Genomic DNA, 18,823 nt, shown 5'->3' on the forward strand with positions numbered 1-18,823 from the left:
AATTAATTGTTGTGTTAATGCATTGGTTGAAGATCTTGAATATAGTGAATTGGTTTTTTCAAATGTGTTGTGTTTTAGTGGAATGACGTAATAGATCGTATTGCTTGAAAAGACAATATGTGAATGACATTTTTGCTAGCAGAGGGATGATATATAATTTAGCATATGAGAGTGACACTACTTGCATATCACAGCTAAGAATGAATAGGAGTAGTTTTACAAAGTCGTGTTGTATGCTTGAAAGTGAAGAGGGCTTGAAAGGAACAAGATATATGGAGGTAGATGAGCAAGTAGCAATGTCATTACATTTGCTAGCTCATCATGTCAAGAATAGAACTATACAATTTTGATTTAAAAGGTCTGGTGAAACAATAAGTAGGCATTTTCTTCGATTTTTGAATGCTGTTATTCGTCTACAAAATCTATTTTTCAAAAATCCAGAGCCAATTGCAGCAGACTCAATAGATTGGAGATGGAAATGGTTTAAGGTAATTATTATATTTGTTTTTAAAGTTATGATTTATGATTTTTTTTCTTCTTATTTTCTTTTTGTTGTTCCTTGTAGAATTGTTTGGGAGCTTTAGATGGGACACACATTAAAGTTAGAGTACTAGTAGAGGATAAACCTAGATATCAGACAAGAAAGGGTGAAATTGGTACTAATGTGCTTGCTGCTTGTTCCCAAGATATGCAATTTACATATGTGTTGTCTGGATGGGAAGGCTCAGCAACAGATAGTAGAGTGTTACGAGATTCAATCACAAGGAAAAATGGATTAAAAGTCCCACATGGTTTGCTAATTAATTTTTCAAAATATCCTAAATACTTTACTGTGTTTTGAGTTTGCGATCTATTTTAATACATTTATTCAATTTATAGGATATTATTACCTTGTCAATGCCGGTTACACAAACTGTGAAGATTTTTTAGCACCATATAGAGGCCAAAGATATCATTTAAATGAGTGGAAAGAAGGTCGAGTACCTAGAAGTCCTCAAGAGTTTTTCAATATGAAGCATTCGACTGCTAGAAATGTGATAGAGAAATGCTTTGGGCTACTTAAAATACGTTGGGCAATACTTAGAAGTCCAGCTTATTATCCGATCCAAACTCAAAATCGAATTATTATGACATGTTGCCTTCTTCACAATTTTATAAGGAGAGAAATGGCTGGGGATCTTGCAGAAAGAAGGTTGGAGAGAAGACTGGATAGTCATCCAGATGAAGTTGATGACATTGGTGAAAACATGGTGTTAACCATTCAGACTTTGAGTGAATTTAGCAATTGGCGTGATAATTTGGCCAATGACATGTTTAATGAATGGAAAAGATCTAGATGAGATCATTTGTGTGATTCTTATGAAGTATTAGATTTTTTTGACATGTCTTACGATTTTATAGTTGAATGTTTAGCTTATTTTGAGTATGTTAAATTACAATGTTTAGCTTATAATGTTTCAAGCTTACAATGTTTCTTTGTAATTTGGTCAATACATTCTATTTTCCATTCAATAGTAGAAACCCAATGTCTATTTTCTATTGAGTATGTTGAATTACAATGTTTAGCTGGTTGCTATTTCTCTTTATTTGCGCTATTAATTTTTTGTGCTATAGGTGAACATGGCTTCTAATCCTTCAGTAGAATCTTACAACCCAAAAAGACCCGTGAAAAATAAACATCAATGGTCAGCTATAGAAGATGCTGCACTTATTGAAGCATTGATGACTTAAATAATGCCGGAGATCTTAGAAATAAGAATTAGAAAGGTTTTAGGCCAGGACATGGACTAAAGCTACAACAAATGCTTGAGGTTAGCTTGCCTAGATATGGAATTAAGGCAAAACCACACATTGAATCAAGGTTAAAAACTTTCCAGAAGCTCCACAATGTTGTCCATGACATGTTGTATGGAGTTGGTAGCAGCGGTTTTGGTTGGGACTCAGAAAAAAATTGTTACGGCTGAGAATTCTGTGTGGGATGAATATATTAAGGTAATTTATTTTATTATTAAAATGATTTATTTTTATTTTTAATTTGTTTAGTTAGTAATATAAATTTTATTTTATAGACTCATGGAGATGTAGAACAATTTAGATACAAGTCATTGGCTTACTATGAGGAACTTTCTATCATTTTTGGTGGAGACCGTTCATCTGGGAAAGATGCTCAAGTTCCTGCTGATATTGTTGAAGAATTAGACAAAGTTGCAGTTGAAAATGATGAAAGTATAGGTGTTGATGGGGATTATGCTTCATATGTCCAAGATTTCATATTTGAATCAAGCGAAGAGAATTCTAAGCCAAAAAGGAGAAAGACCGAGAGCACTAAAGATTTGTCTCGAGTTATCAGAGAGGCGATAGCTATTCTTGGGGAAGAACTTAACAATGCAAGTAATTGATTAAGTAAAGCATTGGAATATGATGAAGACATTGAAAAAAGAATGAAAATTAATGAGGTTTTAACAAAGTTACCTGGGCTTAGCATGTTGGAGCAACACAAAGCGACAAGAAAAATTGGTTGTGATCGTGAGACTACAGATATTTTCTTCACCATACCAGATGATGAGAAAGAAGTTTTTGTGAAAGCATTATTGAATGGAGATATTTGAGGCGTAGACTTGTAGGTTTTGTTGTAATTTCTTTGGACAAGTTAAACTTGTAATTTCCTAGAGAATTTGGTGGTTAAACTTTGTTTTTAATGCAAACTTGGTGGTTAACTTTGTTCGGTTTATTAAAATTTGATGTGATTTACTTTAGTTTGGTTTTGTTCCTGTGATTAAATTTAGTTTGATTTAATTTGATCTTGTTTAAAAAATATATATGTGTTCATTCTTAGAATTCATTATATAGGCGAATTTTGTGGCATCTCCAAATTGTACTAGGCCAAAATCTCAGATGTGGGTGGTTTCATCTAAAATGCAAATTCTTGATGCAGTAGACTCATTCATTTTACCTTGAGCAAAAGCTTTGCTGGAAGGATAATCCAAGTATAGATTTTGTGTGTTCTTAGTTGATTCAGTTTTCGAGTTCCTATGATAAACTAAAACTTCTGCCAGAGAATGAGCTATCAATTGATGTTGTGTTAGCAAGAGAAATCCCGTCTATGTATTCATATTTACAGGAATTTGTTGGCTCCCATAAATTTGATGTTCTTAAAGAATACTTGGATGATGTTCCTTGGGTTTATATAGGCGACAATTTTGTATCTCCCATGGTGCTTGCATTTGACTCTCTTGTGAAGTAGCACCCTTATCTTTATGTTGTTCCCTCTGAGTTATCTAAATTTAAATCTTTACTTTATGGATTAGGTGTCAAGTTAACTTTTGATGCAACTGATTATGTGCATGTACTGCAACTGATTATGGTGAAAGTGACTTTGTACTGTATGATCTTTTAGAGTTGGCTGACAAATGCAAAGCAAAGAAATTGCACCTGATATATGACAAACGGGAACATCCTCGACAATCTTTGCTCTAACAGAATTTAGGTTAAAATAGATTTGGGCACAGTTTTGATCCCATCTTGTTGATGGTTAATGCTATTTATTTATTAGTGTGAAGATACTGAAGAAGGCAATTTTTTGACTGGCTAGACATGAGTGTTTTCCTAATTGATTTTGATCTTTTGTATTTTAGGCGACTTCCAGGCTGCTTCTTTGACAGTTGTTTTTGAAGGAACAACATTAAGCATGGAAGAAGTATGCAGTCTGCACCTGCCTCCACCATGGAAAGTTCAAGGCAGTGCTCTTTACTACGGGCTGGGAATGATTAGTGGATACTTCCTCTGTGACCTCATGACTATTGTTTCTTGAGGTTATTTTTACATTTTTGATCCTCTTGGCTTGGCTCTATCTGCACACTCAAATGGTGCCCCTTCTGCAAGATTATTTTCTCTAATAGATTTGACACTGCCTCTTATGTCTTTGCATGCAATTCAATTGCTTTATCTCACATGTTTGACAAATCAAACAAATTCACATGAAAAATCACTTTGCCTATGGTTTTTTTTGTAGCACATAAGTCTTACTAATTTCTAGAAGGGTCAAAATATTTAATCTTTTGCTTCACTTGCTAGTTTTGTTGTTTCTTGTTAAATCAAATAGTTCATTGACTTGCGCTTTGGTTTATTCTTTCGGTGTTAGTTACCTGGCCATGCTGTTCCAGATTTTGAAAAGGTGGTGCAAGATCATGTATATGATTATGATATTTTGCAAGGTGAAAGAGAAGATGCTGCCTTTGATGCCATTGCTTCCTCACTAGGAGCTCCTTTGCAGGGAAGTTAGCAGCCCGTGCATGCATCAAGTCAGAAAATGCATTGTATAGAAAACGTATTGTATAGCATATGCAGACTGCTATGTTTCTCGTGTTAAATGTATTTGTAACAATGATCCAATATGCAGAAGGTCGAGTACCTGAAAAATCTAATGTGATTTTCTCTAGTATTAAACAGTATAATTTACTTGTCCGACCATTTTTCATCAAAATCAACCGCACAGTATTTGTAAATAATTTTATTTAATTTGATCTTATTTGGTTTAGCCATATTAAATTTGATTTAATTGAGAGGAAGAATAAAATTATTTAAATTCTATTATAAGGTTATTTTTGTCATTTTACAATAATGTGAATTACATTCATTATCAAAAATAATATACACCAAACAAGGAATGTAATCACCCTTGTAATCAAAGATTACATGCGTAGTATCACCATGTAATCCTGATTACATTACATTACATTATAAATTTGATTACATTACATCCTACTAAACGCAGCCTAAGAGTATAACATCAGTTTCTCTATAATATCTCTAAAATTTAAAATAAATAATCCACTTTATTAAATTTAAATAATCATTTTTCATTACACACTACATTAGTTACCTTAAAAATTCTATTTTCTTTATTTTTTTATTATTTTCCTCTATAGTTTTCATTTTTTAATTATTTTTTTCTCTACTTATGTAATATCTATTTTTTATTATCTAATTCATTTCTTTTATTTTTTTTCTTTCTTAAATTAAATAATATTTTAATATTTAGAAAATAGATTTTATTTTCTAAATTTAGTGAGATAGTATTTATGAAATTTAAATTTAGGGAATGAATAAAATAGTTAATGTAATTTTTTTTATATAAAATGTAAAATTTAAGATAATTTCTATATTTAAGGAAATTGATGTAAATGTTTATAACAATTTTGTTGATGCAATCATGTGGCAAAAGGCACGGAGGAGGTAAATCACGGGTGATTACTAGCCATTAGTGCAAATGGCCAAGACATGAGGAAGGTTATGCTCGGTCACACCGAGTTTCGACCCCAAGACCTTATGTGGCAACACCCCATGCCTTAAGATAAGGTTTTGTAGTTTATTATTTTTGGATAATATGCTGGAGCAATCTTAATTGGGTCAACTTATGCCCCAAGGCATAGTACATACGGTGGCGTAATGGTCAGAGGTCGATTTTAAAATATTGACGACATGAGGTTTATCTCACTATGCGTCTGATGTTTGTATATCTACATGTACCTCTCTCTATATCCATGGGATTGGTACTAAGAGGACCGTTAATATAATAATTTTTTTTTTTTTTTTTTTTGATTGGGCCAAGTTATATAATTAAGTTAATATGCTAAGAAGGACCAAATTGATTAGATACCAATGAAATTCAAGTGAATCAAACTGGACTAAATACAACAAGGAATGTGCATCACCAACAAATGAAAACTTCAAAAGGTTTTAGTAGGTGGAAAGTAGAATAGGTGTCGGTAAGCGGAAACTCCGTGATTTGGTAATACCCAAGGTCCAATCAAAATTAATATTAGATAAAGTTGATTGCACATTTAATAAATAAAAAAAATTCTATCTTGACGTACCAATCAAGAATAATTAGATATTTAGTACGTTAATAAAAGATACACCTAAGGTTATGTGGAAGACGTGATTGATAAAATCTCGAAAAATAATATGTAAAGGGAAAAAATATTAAGAAAAAGTTTAGGAATAAAAATCATAAGCTATTAATTTATATATCTATTTTTAAATATTTTGCAGAGCGTTTTTTTTCTAAGAGTAATTTATGATTACTCAAAATCTCTTTGTAGTTAACAGTGCTGATTGGAACGAGGGCGACTAACACTAAGCTTAGAGGCAGGAACCCTGAAATAATTTAGTAAAATTGATTTCGGTGGACAGACTACTAAAATAAGAGATGCGATTCTTTGTCTCGAAAATGATGTGCGTTCGTGTTTCCTCATCGATCGGACGAATTAAATCATATCTTAAGTATAATGTATATATCATGAGAATGTCATAACCGTCCGATCGACGAGGAAATACAGGAACACGTCATTTTCGGGACATCTCTCCTAAAATAATTCCTACTTCAGCATGGGGACCAGATAAATGGATTTGACCCGACCCGAGTCGAAGGAACGAAATCCGCATGGTGGCGCCGGTGGCGCCGGTGGAGCCGGACGTCCACAACCGCTGCATGTTCCTTCTCCGTCGCTGCTCCTCCGAGCGCCACCTCCGTGCCGCCCACGCCCTCTTCCTGGTTGGCAGCCTCCACCTCCACCCCTTCGTCCTCAGCCGCCTCATCCTCGCCGCTTGCTCCCTCCGCCCACCCTCCCTCCCCTACGCCTCTCTCCTCTTCCACCACGCCCCTTATCCCCCCAGCACCTTCGCCCACAACGCCCTCATCCGCGCCCACGCCCGCAGCCCCCATCCTCGTGCCGCCCTCCCTCTATTCCGCCGCCTTCTCGCCTCCGCCGCAGCTGACCACCACTCCTTCCCCTTCGTTCTCGCCGCCTGCGCCGCAAACGGATCCCTCGTCGATGGCGCCCAGGTCCACGCCCTCGTCGTCAAGAACGGCCTCTCCTCTGCCGATCCCTACGTCCAGACCGCCCTTCTGCGGCTCTACTCTCACGCCATCGACGACGCCCCGAAGCTGTTCGACGAAATCCCCAACCCCGACGCCGTCCACTACGACGTCCTGATGAACGTGTTCATCCGGCGCGGCGTTCCCTCCGAGGCGCTTCGTCTTTTCGACCGCTTGCTGCTCTCCAACTTAGAGCCTGATAACTTCGCCGTCACCACCGCCCTCACTGCCTGCGCCCACGCAGGCGCTCTCGAGCAGGGCGTCCGAATCCACAAATATCTTGCCTCCAAGGACGCATCCTATGCGAAGGACACTTTCCTGGGCTCGGCCCTCGTGAGCATGTACGCCAAGTGCGGCTGCATAAAAGATGCCGTGGAGGTTTTCGACGCGGTGCCTAACAGAAACAACCACATGTGGGCGACCATGATCGGGGCCTATGCGATGCACGGCTTCCCGGAGAAGGCGATCGCCTGCGTGCGGCGGATGCAGGAGGTGGACCAGTTGCGCCCGGACGGGGTCGTGCTGCTCGGGGCGCTGGCCGCCTGTGCGCATGCCGGCCGCGTGGAGGATGGCTTGCTTCTGTTGGGTGACATGGAGGCTAAGTACGAAGTGGCGCCGGAGCACGAGCACTACAGCTGCGCCGTGGATATGCTGTGCCGGGTGGGGAGGTTGGAGGAAGCTCTGCTGCTCATACGCAGAATGCCGATGAGGCCGCTGGCCTCGGTGTGGGGCTCGTTGCTGACAGGATGCAGGATACAGGGAAATGTGGAACTGGCGGAGACAGCTGTGGCGGAGCTCCAGCGCTTCACCGAGAGCGATGGAGACGACGAGGGGGTGTATGTGCAGTTGTCCAACATCTACCTGAATGCCAATAGGAAAGAGGAGGCTTGCAAGGTTAGGAAGCTGGTCGGGAGCAGAGGGAGCAAGAAGACGCCAGCGCGCAGTGCGATCCATGTGGAAGGGAAAGCGAGCTCCTTTGTGGCAGGGGATCAAGCGCACCCTCGGCGGACGGAGATATGGACGATGCTCGAACTGTTGACAGATCATATATGCTCCTGCACTGAGGATGACAGACCTTCTTCATGGATCTGAAATGCATGCATGATGCTTCTCATTGAAGTGAACAACATCATGGGTGATCACAGAGAAGAGAATTTCTACAGAATTTAAATGATCAATCCTTCTTCTGGTTCTCAGTTACAGAGACGAGCAGGGTCGACAGAAGATTTCACTAAAATAGTTTTATATATCAACGCTCGTCTGATCGATCTCTGAGATACATCAACTTTCAGTGTATTTGGACTGATCGCATGGTTGTCATTGGGAGCCGAAGAATTGAAAATTCTTTGTTAAAGCATTCAACTACATTGTAGCAGTCTCTTATTTGATATTTAGTGGAGTGTGGTTATCAGTATCAAAGCGTAGATACTCTCTGAATCTATTTGGACCATTTGCCTGCCATGGGCAAGTTTGCAGACATTCTCATCAATAATACCATGAGACAAGATTCTCTTAGGTTCTTGACCAGTTTAAGCTACATAATCTCCTAGACACAATGAACAATTCTTCAAAAGTGGGAAATATGTAAAGGGTCTTAGAGTTTTAGGATTTTACTTTATTACAAGAAGTTTTAGGGTTGTAGGGCTTGCCTCATGCTTTGTTTAGATTTAGGGTGCATGAACTTTGAACTCTGTGGAGCCATTCTATTACTGAAGCCCTAGAAGACTGTCTAAGCTACCAATGTTAGATAACAGTATTAGATGAACCTTGACCTATGGAGATTCCAATATAACTAGCAATTTTCGACCCCTCTAATTGTAACCATTACTTTATTTTTGAATTCTTTAAGTACATATGACAATTTTGCCAAAATTGTTACATTGGCTCATACTAGTTAAATTTCGTAAGGAAAACCTTTGTTGTGCTCATTAAACCTTTTGAATAACTTTTTTCCCTTAACTTTCCAAATTTAAGTAGCTTAAGCATGTAACAATTTCATCCAAAACTAATACATGAGCCTACGTTGCATGATCAATTAATGAAGTTAGTGTAGGATCGTAAAGTGTGATCGTGGAAAACTTTCTTTTCTTTTAAAATTAGAAATAAAATTGTAGTGGAAAAATAGATTATGAAAGACAATATTAGTTACTTGGTTCATAATTTAGCGGCGGCTATTCCAATGCCCAAAATCCCTTGGACCATTTCCTACTTGGCAATCCAATAAAGTTCTCCTCTCCGAAAGAACTTTCAAAGGAGAAAAACTTGTACAAGATGTGAGGAAGATAGTAACATGCTACTATCCCCTTAAATAAATACAAGTAAATTATACTTATAATGTAGTAGAATTTAGTTATAGGTTGTCAAAGAGCCTCTCGGTGCAGCAGTAGCATACTTGCATGAACGGAGCAGTAGGAGGAAGATGGATCGATGAGAGAATTAATACTGAGCCTTGGTTCCCTAGGTTTCTTTTATAGGCTTTATCCGGTCGACTGAAACTTGATCAGTCGACTGAAACCTTCTAGTCGACTGAACTCTTATTAGACAACTAGTCCTGCTTTTTTCCTTGTTTACTCTGATATCTTCTAATCGATCCTACAAAATTTGCATTTCTGGTCGACTGAACCTTGTCTAGTCGACTGGACCCTAGAATTTCCTTTACTACGTTGATCCAATCATATTTGTTCAATTCTTTCCATGTTTGTTTGGTGGACTAATCGACATGATCAGTCGATTGGACCGTTGTTTCCTTCTTTGTATGGATATGGATCTATCTGTGCTTATCCACCCGGATCAGTTGACTGAACCATCCTATTCAATCGACTGAACTCTTTGATCAATCCGGTTCTTTGTTTTATGCAAAACAGAGTTAGCACAACAAGAATAATAATAGTAGTCTTGCAAAAGATAGTTAGAAACAATATAATTATGCATGAGTTAATCTTGATAGTTAGGACTGTCTAATCTCAACTTAGAAAGCTCTTATTTCTTTAGTCGGAACAACGCTTGTTATTGTTTAATTAGGATGTGTTCTAATTGCCTTCCAAAACTAAATGCTTCTCCAGGACTTATCTTACTTACCCTCCAAATATCCGGTCTAGCTGACCTGTTTGAACTTTTTCTTCTGCTCAGTGTCTGATAGATCTAATCCACTAAGACTTTCTTGCAATACCAATGATGGGAGAAAATCACAAGTGCACGATTGTTATCAAGTAATAAAAGGATCAATCCCACAAGTACTATAAAATAGAGTATCAATCGAATTTACAAACCAAATTATCTAGAAAGTTAGAAATCGCAAAAGTTGAGAAAGAACAAAATTGAATTGAGAGCAGACAGACAAGTTGTTGAATAAATCCAAATTTGGGGGAACAATTCTAGGATTTCAATTTCGTCACAATTGTTGTTGATGCCTTAAGTTCTACTTACTTTCTTACCTTAATTTTGTTTGCATGTAGGTGGTTTATCCCTAAATACCAATATATATTTTTAAAATTATACCGGCATGCCTACCCAAACTCGATGTCTACTTTCAAAGTGAGTTTACTAGAGCGACAACTTTCTAAGGGAGGCTCCTGTCATGATGCCCCATGGTACTCTAAGTGACATCCCCTACTTTGTGATGCCGAGTTGGGGCAAACCCATTATGCTCTGTGATAGCCAATGATGTTCTTGTGAGGTCTTAAACTACTTTCATGGCCAACTCCTCATGTCACAATTTTTATAGTTCAGAGATTTGAGTTCATCTTTCAATTTTTTCTTGCGTTCCATGAGATATAAAGGTACATGGTTAGTGTCACAATCGTGTATGCACAATGAAGTTGGATCATGAAACAAGCACATCATGCAATAGAGAAAGGTAAATAGACTTATATTAAAAAGCATGTCAACAATACAACGAACTATTCCCTTGTCTTAAAATCTAGAGAACTACTCTATGAAGATGGAGTTACAATGAAAAGATATTGAATTAAGCATCCTACAACTCAAAACAGATAGAAAGAGGAGAAGAGAAAGCTTAGCCAAGATGGGTGTTTTTTGGAAGGATCTCCAAGGGTAGATAGAAACTTCGATGGCTTCTTGGACGGTGCTCCTAGGATTCCCTGTCACTAGGAAAACCCTCCTCCTAGGAAAGGGGGTTGAGCCCCAAATCCTAGATGCCCTGAACAATATTTCCATGGATTCTTTTATAGCCTCAAAACCTTCCAAATCTACTAGGTCCTTCCTAAATTGTCGGGATGCCACCAAAATAACATTTTCATTCTTTTAGACTTAGTTTTTATGGGTTTCACCTTGAATAAAACTTGTAGATCTTGGAATTATCTTTGATACGATAGGTTGTGAACCTTATAATTCATCCTGACTCAAAATTTATGCCTTGTTTAGATTGTTGTTGCTGCCTCAGAAAAATGGACAACGATTATGCCATTGGACTGCGCCGTGACAGTGTCAGAAGCTATATTGTCAGACAGGACCGTCCCACGATGCATGGGGGGCCATGTCAGAGGCCATGGACTCCGTTTTTACTCTGTTTCAAGTCTAATCCTATCATGTAGTTTCACTAATGAACAAAGATAACCGAATCGTCTTAGTGCGGCCTAACTAAAAGTTATCCGTGCCCAGTGCAAAAAGTGGCTTAACTCTTTATAGTTTTCAACTTCTAATCCTAATCAAGTTATCATCTAACTGTATTTCTAATGCTTTCGGTGATAGACACTTACTTGTCACACATATGGTTCGTTCCTCCAACGTGCTATGCACCATCTACACAAGGTCTCAAAGGAGATATTAAGAGAAACATGATAGATATTTTCCTAGTAATATAACTCGGTCTCAAAGGGGTACTTTATCAGTTTACTCACGATAATTGTTTTTATCCCATATTTTTTTTCTGGAATGTGCAATGCTTAGGAAACTTTCTTTTTCACCACAATTTTTTTCTCCTTTTTTTTTGGGATTTTGATTTTTCCCAATGAGTATCATGATCTAAGTTTTTTCAGTAACCAAAATGTAATAAGGGGTCATATAGAAAACAAGAGTACTAGTTCGATTCTATGAATCATAATTATTCACAAATATATCAATTATTAAAGTCAAGCATGAAGTGAAGAGAGATCCTAAACAATTAGGCCAACACCAAAACTCTTAACGGTAAAAATATTGCTAAAGTCATGCTGCTACTGATAGAAGAAAAATAAATTGCTAAGCATATTAACATACTATCACAAGAACATAAAGTCTATTATATTAGAATCATGCTATAGGAAACAAACAAATAATGCATGATGACATGCAAGCATGATATGATAACGCAACACTACTAATCTAAGATCAAGTTTTGGTACCTCTTTCTGGTCTTTTTTGTTTATGCAAGAACCCTTTTCAATAGTACAAAACGAGGGCTACATCATCGTTCATCCACCATTGTACAATGGAGATGACTTCTCTTATTGGAAGAAGATGATGGAGGTCTATCTGAAAATCAACATTGACCAATGTTCTCCATTCTATAAGGATACAAGGAGCCGATCGATGAAGCAAATAAAATACCTCTCAACTTAGAGAACCGGAACATAGAAATGAAGAAAAAAGTGAAAATTGATAACTGTTGGTGCAATATCCTTCCTCTTCCTCTAGAATTTGGCCACCACCACCACCAAGGAGAAGAGAGCAAAAGGAAAAGGAGAAAGGAGAGGGCCGGCCACCAAGAGATTACCGAAGCAAAAGAATAAGAGTTGTGTCTCATGAAGCCCCCTCACCCCTTCTTTTATATTACTTGCCCAAGGCAAATAAGGAAAAACCCTTTACAAAAATAAAATCATCCAAGAGTTTTTCCTTTTCCCTTTTTATTTTTCCTTTTCTTTCCTCTTGATTGAATCAATCACCAATCAATAGTTGAGATCAATCCTATTTGGTTTAGGATTAAGCTTGGCCGGCCACCATATTTAGGAAAGGAATAATAATTTTTTTTTTATAAAATTTTACAAGAAGAAAAACTCTTATAAAATTTTACATGCTCTCTTTCCTAGAGTTAAAAAAGGAAAGTTTTAAAAAATTAAAATCATGTTTTAAAATTTAAAACTTCTCTAACAAAATTTTCTTTTTTAACATGATGATAGAAAATTTTAATTTTAAAACTTATCTCCCTTTTTTTCTTAAACCATGAGGATGGTTAAAAAAGGAAAATTTTAAAACTTTTAAAACTCTCTATTAAAACATGTGGCCTAATTCAAATAAGGAAAGTTTTAAAAATTAAAATCTCTCTTTTAAAACATATAGTTTTCTACAAAAAGAAGATTTTAAAAATTCAAAACAACCCTCCCTTTTTGAATTATTGTGGTCGGCCCCTTCATGCTTGGTCACCAAGCAAAGGGCCGACCCTTGCTTGGTCACCAAGCATTGGACTGGCCCACTTCTTGGACACCAAGAAGAGCCTTACATTTGGATGAACTTGAGGTTATAATGAGGCTATGACAGGGACCTAGAGGAGAAATTGGTTTTAGCCTTCCGATGAGCTTGAGTATCCCGTGTTCGCCTCAAACACACAACTCAAGTTCATCGATAATAACTCATTCCACTAGAGAATTATTATCGCACTACCGCACCAATCCCAAATTACATTATGGGCTCCTTCTTATTATGAGTGTGTTAGTCTTCCTATATTTAAGATTACGAATGTCTACTAATTAAGTAAGTTACTGACAACTCACTTAATTAATATCTAGCTCCAAGAGTAGTACCACTCAACTTTATTGTCATGTTGGACTAGGTCCACCTGCAGGGTTTAACATGGCAATCCTTATGAGCTCCTCTTGGGGACATTCTCAACCTAGATAACTAGCACACAGATTCCTTCTATAATCAACAACACACACTATAAGTAATATCATTTCCCAACTTATCGGGCATATTAATTTATCGAGCTAAACCTCACCCTTTGATAAGTCAAAGAAATAAATATTAAATATATGTGCTTGTTATTATATTAGGATTAAGAGTACACACTTCCATAATAACTAAGGTTTAGTTCTTTTACTAAGTCAGTACAAAAAGAACTTACCTAAATGATCCTACTCAATACACTTAAAGTGTATCAGTGTAATTTATTAGTCAAGATAAACTAATACTTAATTACACTACGACTATACTGATGATTTGTTTCTTTCCATCTTAGTCGTGAGCAATTGTTTATAATTTATAGAGAGCCGACAACATGATCTTGTGAGTATGACACCACACTCCATGTTATCTACTATATAAATTAATTGAACAATTATATTTAACAAATAAATGTAGAAATTGACCAATGTGATTCTTTTATTTCAACAAATAAATGTTTACAAAAGCTAGGCTTTTAGTATACACTCTAACAATCTCCCACTTATACTAAAAGACTAAGCTGCCAGATATGTTGCCTTACATCTGATTCTCATTCTCTCCACATGCCGATCAAAAGCTTTCGCTGGAAGGGCCTTTGTGAAAGGATCTGCTAGGTTATCTTCTGATGCAATCTTGGCGACAATAACTTCTCCTCGCTTGACGATGTCTCGTATCAGGTGGTACTTGCGTTCTATATGTTTACTTGCTTTATAAGCTCGTGGTTCCTTCGAGTTTGCAACTACATCTCTATTATCACAATAAATTGTGATGATCTTGGGCAAACCAGGAATCACATCTAAGTCCATTAGAATGTTCCTGAGCCATACAACTTCTTTTGCTGCCTCAGAGGCTGCAACATACTCAGCTTCCATGGTTGAGTCCGAGACGCATTTCTGCTTAACACTCCTCCATGCAATGGCTCCACCTCCTAGAGTAAACACATAGCCTGATGTTGACTTACTATTATCCCTATCTGATTGGAAGTCCGAATCCGTGTAACCCACAGGGAGCAAATCGTCTGCTTGGCAAACTATCATATAATCTCTAGTCCTTCTCAGGTACTTTAATATATGCTTTACCGCAGTCCAATGCCCTTGTCCAGGGTTACTCTGATATCTGCTAACCATGCTCATGACAAAATAGATATCAGGTCTCGTACACAGCATTGCATACATAAGGCTTCCTACAGCCGAAGCATAAGGAATTACCTTCATGTCCTCAATCTCCTTTGATGTCTTCGGGGACATCTCTTTAAATAAGGCTACTCCATGCCTAAAAGTTAAGAAACCTTTCTTGGAGTTTTGCATGCTAAAACGAGCAAGGATTGTATCTATATATAAAGCTTGGGATAGACACAACATTCTTTTCTTGCGATCCCTTATAACTTTGATCCCAAGAATGTGTGCACATTCTCCTAAGTCCTTCATATCAAATTATTTGGACAACCATACCCTTACGTCCGATAATACCTTGACATTGTTGTCAATTAACAAAATATCATCTACGTATAGTACAAGAAATACCACCACGTTTCCGTTACACTTCTTGTATACACAAGACTCATCCGGACACTGAATAAATCCAAATGACTGGATTACTTCATTAAATCGGATGTTCCAAGATCTTGAAGCTTGCTTCAATCCGTAAATGGACCGATTAAGTTTGCACACTAGATGCTCTTTGCCTTTTTCAATGAACCCTTCTGGTTGCTTCATATGGATGTTTTCTTCAAGACTTCCGTTAAAGAAAGCTGTCTTGACATCCATTTGCCAAATCTCATAATCCATATGAGCAACAATGGATAAAAGTATCCGGATAGACTTAAGCATGGCTACCGGCGAAAAAGTCTCCTCATAGTCGATTCCCTCTTTCTAAATATATCCTTTCGCAACAAGCTTTGCTTTGAAGGTTTCTACCTTCCCATCTGTCCCTCTTTTCCTTTTGTAGATCCACTTGCATCCAACGGCTTTTACACCATTAGGTGGTTCTACAAGCTCCCAGACCTTATTAGAGTACATAGACACTATTTCAGAATTCATTGCCTTTTGCCAAGATACTGCATCTATATCTTGGAGTGCTTCATCATATGTCCGGGGATCAGGTTCATGTTTACCCAGGATCAAGTCCGAAGACTCTCCCAAAAACATGAATCTCTCAGGTTGCCTTACAACCCTCCCACTATGACGAGGCACCGTCTGTGGTTGTGTATCATGTGTGACATGTGTTGCAGTCTCTTGTGGTACTTCATCTTGTACTGTTAGTACTGAAGTTGACGTGTCTCTAATTTCTTCTAGAATTATTTCACTCATGGACTTATGGTTTATTACATAATCTTCTTCTAAAAATCGAGCATTGGTGCTAACAATGATCTTCTGATTTTTAGGATTATAAAACAAACCACCTTTCGTTCCCTTAGGATATCCCACAAATAGACAAACTTCTGTACATGATTCCAACTTGTCAGTATCTCCCTTCAGCACATGTGCTGGACTACCCTATATCCGGATATGATTCAGACTAGGCTTGCGCTCATTCCATAATTCCATGGGAGTAGAAGGAACTGTTTTAGAAGGTACCATATTCAGAATGTACACTGCTGTTTCTAAAGCATATCCCCAAAACGAATTCGGTAATTTTGAATAACTCATCATTGATCTAACCATTTCCATAAGAGTCCTATTCCTTCGTTCTGCCACACCATTCTGTTGGGGTGTTCCAGGTGCAGACAATTGGGATTGAATCCCGACTTCTGATAAGTAATTCCTAAACTCTCCAAAGAGGTATTCGCCACCACGGTCAGACCGTAGTGTCTTGATACTTTTACCAAGATGTTTCTCCACATCAGCCCTATATTCTTTGAACTTGTTAAAGCATTCAGACTTGCGGCGCATCAGGTAAATGTATCCGTATCTTGAATAATCGTCTATAAAGGAGACGAAGTATTCATAACCTCCTCTTGCCTGGATAGACATAGGACCACACAAATCAGAATGAACTAGTTCTAACGCATCTTTAGCTCTATAACCCTTGGCCTTAAAAGGTCTCTTGGTCATTTTACCTTCCAAGCAGGATTCACATGTTGGAAAGTTTTCTAACTCTAATGAACCCAATAGTCTATCGGCTACAAGCCTTTGAATACTACTTAAATTAATATGTCCAAGCCTTAGATGCCAAAGATATGTTTGGTTCATTTCCGAAGGTTCTTTTCTCTTATTAGAGTTAGAAGATGTGTTATTTATTTCCATATTTTGCTTTGTGGGAGAAATTGAATTTAAAGTATATAAATTGCCAACCAATGCACCAGAACAAATAATCACCTTATTTCTATTTATAACGACATTGTTACTAAAAGAGATTGAATATCCATCCAAATACAGTTTAGAAACTAAAATTAAATTCTTTCTAAAACTGGGTACATAAAGACAATTTATTAAAATCAAATTTCTATTCCTATCAAAAGATAAGTAGACGTCTCCCACTGCAACAACCGCCACCTTAGTAGCATTGCCCATGTAGACAGTTATCTCTCCATCAAATAGTCGCCGGGTTTCCTGGAACCCCTGCAAAGAATTGCTGACATGATCAGTGGCTCCCGTATCTACACACCAGGTGCTGGTAGATAACACCGCTAAACATGTTTCAACTACTAGAGTATGAGATATACCTTTATTGTTCTAGTTCCTACGAGGACAATCCGCTTTGTAATGTCCAGACTGCTTGCAGATGAAGCACTTGCCCTTCGGCTTCTTCATTCCAGCTTTCTGTCCTGTACTCTGAGGTTTATTCACCTTCTTCGCTGAAAAGACCTGTTTCTTCTTCTTCTTGCCTTTCAACTTAGAATTAGAACCATTTTCAGTATAGTGAATCTGAGAATTGTGACGAAATATTCCTTCTGCTGCCTGTAATTCTGTCAGAAGTTCCGCCAACGTATACTCTCTTTTGTTCATGTTATAGTTCAGGCGGAACTGCTCAAAACTTTTGGGTATCGTTTGGAGAATTATATCGACCTGGGTTTCCCCATCGATTTCTCCTCCAAGGACTTGTATTTCATTCAGATAAGCCATCATTTTGAGGATATGATCCCTTACGGGTGTCCCCTCAGATATGGTGGCTGTCATTAGCTTCCTCATTGTCTCTTGCCTAACAGTCCGACTTGTTGGGTTATCGGGCCGCGAAAATCGTGTTTTCGCGTCGCGGAAACCCCGAATCACCCATGCCACTGGATCTCGTGCGAAGGATAGATTTCAAAATTTTAAATACGAGTACGAGTTTACTAAAACTTAGATCTACTCCTAGATCTACATGGAAGAGATCTATACCTTCGATGCGTGCCCTTTTTCGTATCCCGCTCGTCCAAGATTCGTCGGATCTCGAAAGTATCAAAGATAGATACTTCTCTATACGTATCCACACGAACACACTAGGTGGAGATGACCAAAACAAGGTGTGCTAGCACCTTATGGGATTCGGCCAAGGAAAGGAGAGGGAGAGCAAAAATGGCTAGAGGAAGGAGATGAAGTGAATGCACATATGAATGAGAAAATGAATTCACATCCACAACAAAAGGTGGCCGGCCACTTTCCCAAGTGTAACCCCCATTTTTGCATTAAGTGTGGCCATTAAGAGATTTGTAACCTCCATGAGGTGGCACACGCATGTGCTAAATATGATGATGTGGCACCTCATCATTGGCCACTTAATGCCAACTCACCAATGAGGTGGCATGAAGTCAAGTCAAACTTGACTCTTCATCTTCCTCTCAAGTCAAGTCAAACTTGACTTAATCTCTCTCATGGTTGATCTAATCCAACCATTTAATTCAGGCCAATTTAATATAATGAATCTAATTCATTTAATTAAATTGATTCAATGAGTCATAATCTAAATTAGACTCATAAACATATGAATCAACTTGACTCCAACTCAAGTTAGCCCAATTAGGATTACTCTTAATCCAATTTGATTCATCAAATGAATCTAATCCTCTTGGTTCATCATATGAACCTAATTTCTATCTAATTGTCCTTAGTGTGTGACCCTATAGGTTCTTGTAACGTTGGCAATGCC

General features: G+C 37.8%; 2 protein-coding genes across 2 annotated transcripts; both read left to right on the top strand.

The window, feature by feature from the left end:
- The first annotated feature begins 1,896 nt into the window (after positions 1 to 1,896).
- Positions 1,897 to 3,244, top strand: LOC122044029. The gene is made up of 3 exons (XM_042604577.1): positions 1,897 to 1,992; positions 2,070 to 2,391; positions 3,057 to 3,244. Exons 1-3 carry the CDS (start codon positions 1,897 to 1,899, stop codon positions 3,242 to 3,244), a joined length of 606 nt encoding a protein of 201 aa, XP_042460511.1.
- A 3,123-nt stretch (positions 3,245 to 6,367) lies between these two features.
- Positions 6,368 to 8,291, top strand: LOC122042425 (putative pentatricopeptide repeat-containing protein At3g28640). The gene has a single exon (XM_042602541.1). The coding sequence runs from the start codon at positions 6,446 to 6,448 to the stop codon at positions 7,970 to 7,972; it is 1,527 nt and encodes a 508-aa protein (XP_042458475.1). The 5' UTR covers positions 6,368 to 6,445; the 3' UTR covers positions 7,973 to 8,291.
- The last annotated feature ends 10,532 nt before the right edge of the window (positions 8,292 to 18,823 follow it).

Source organism: Zingiber officinale, chromosome 2A (genome assembly GCF_018446385.1).
Source record: "Zingiber officinale cultivar Zhangliang chromosome 2A, Zo_v1.1, whole genome shotgun sequence".
NCBI classification, from domain to species: domain Eukaryota; kingdom Viridiplantae; phylum Streptophyta; class Magnoliopsida; order Zingiberales; family Zingiberaceae; genus Zingiber; species Zingiber officinale.

What these genes read in the sequence shown, in the direction of transcription:
- LOC122044029 (XM_042604577.1), top strand. Translation starts at nt 1,897, where the DNA reads ATGACATGTTGTATGGAGTTGGTAGCAGCGGTTTTGGTTGGGACTCAG. An exon ending in TGTGGGATGAATATATTAAG is followed by an intron (nt 1,993 to 2,069) that starts GTAATTTATTTT and finishes TTTATTTTATAG; the next exon opens with ACTCATGGAGATGTAGAACA. An exon ending in GGAAGAACTTAACAATGCAA is followed by an intron (nt 2,392 to 3,056) that starts GTAATTGATTAA and finishes AACTTCTGCCAG; the next exon opens with AGAATGAGCTATCAATTGAT.
- LOC122042425 (XM_042602541.1), top strand. Translation starts at nt 6,446, where the DNA reads ATGGTGGCGCCGGTGGCGCCGGTGGAGCCGGACGTCCACAACCGCTGC.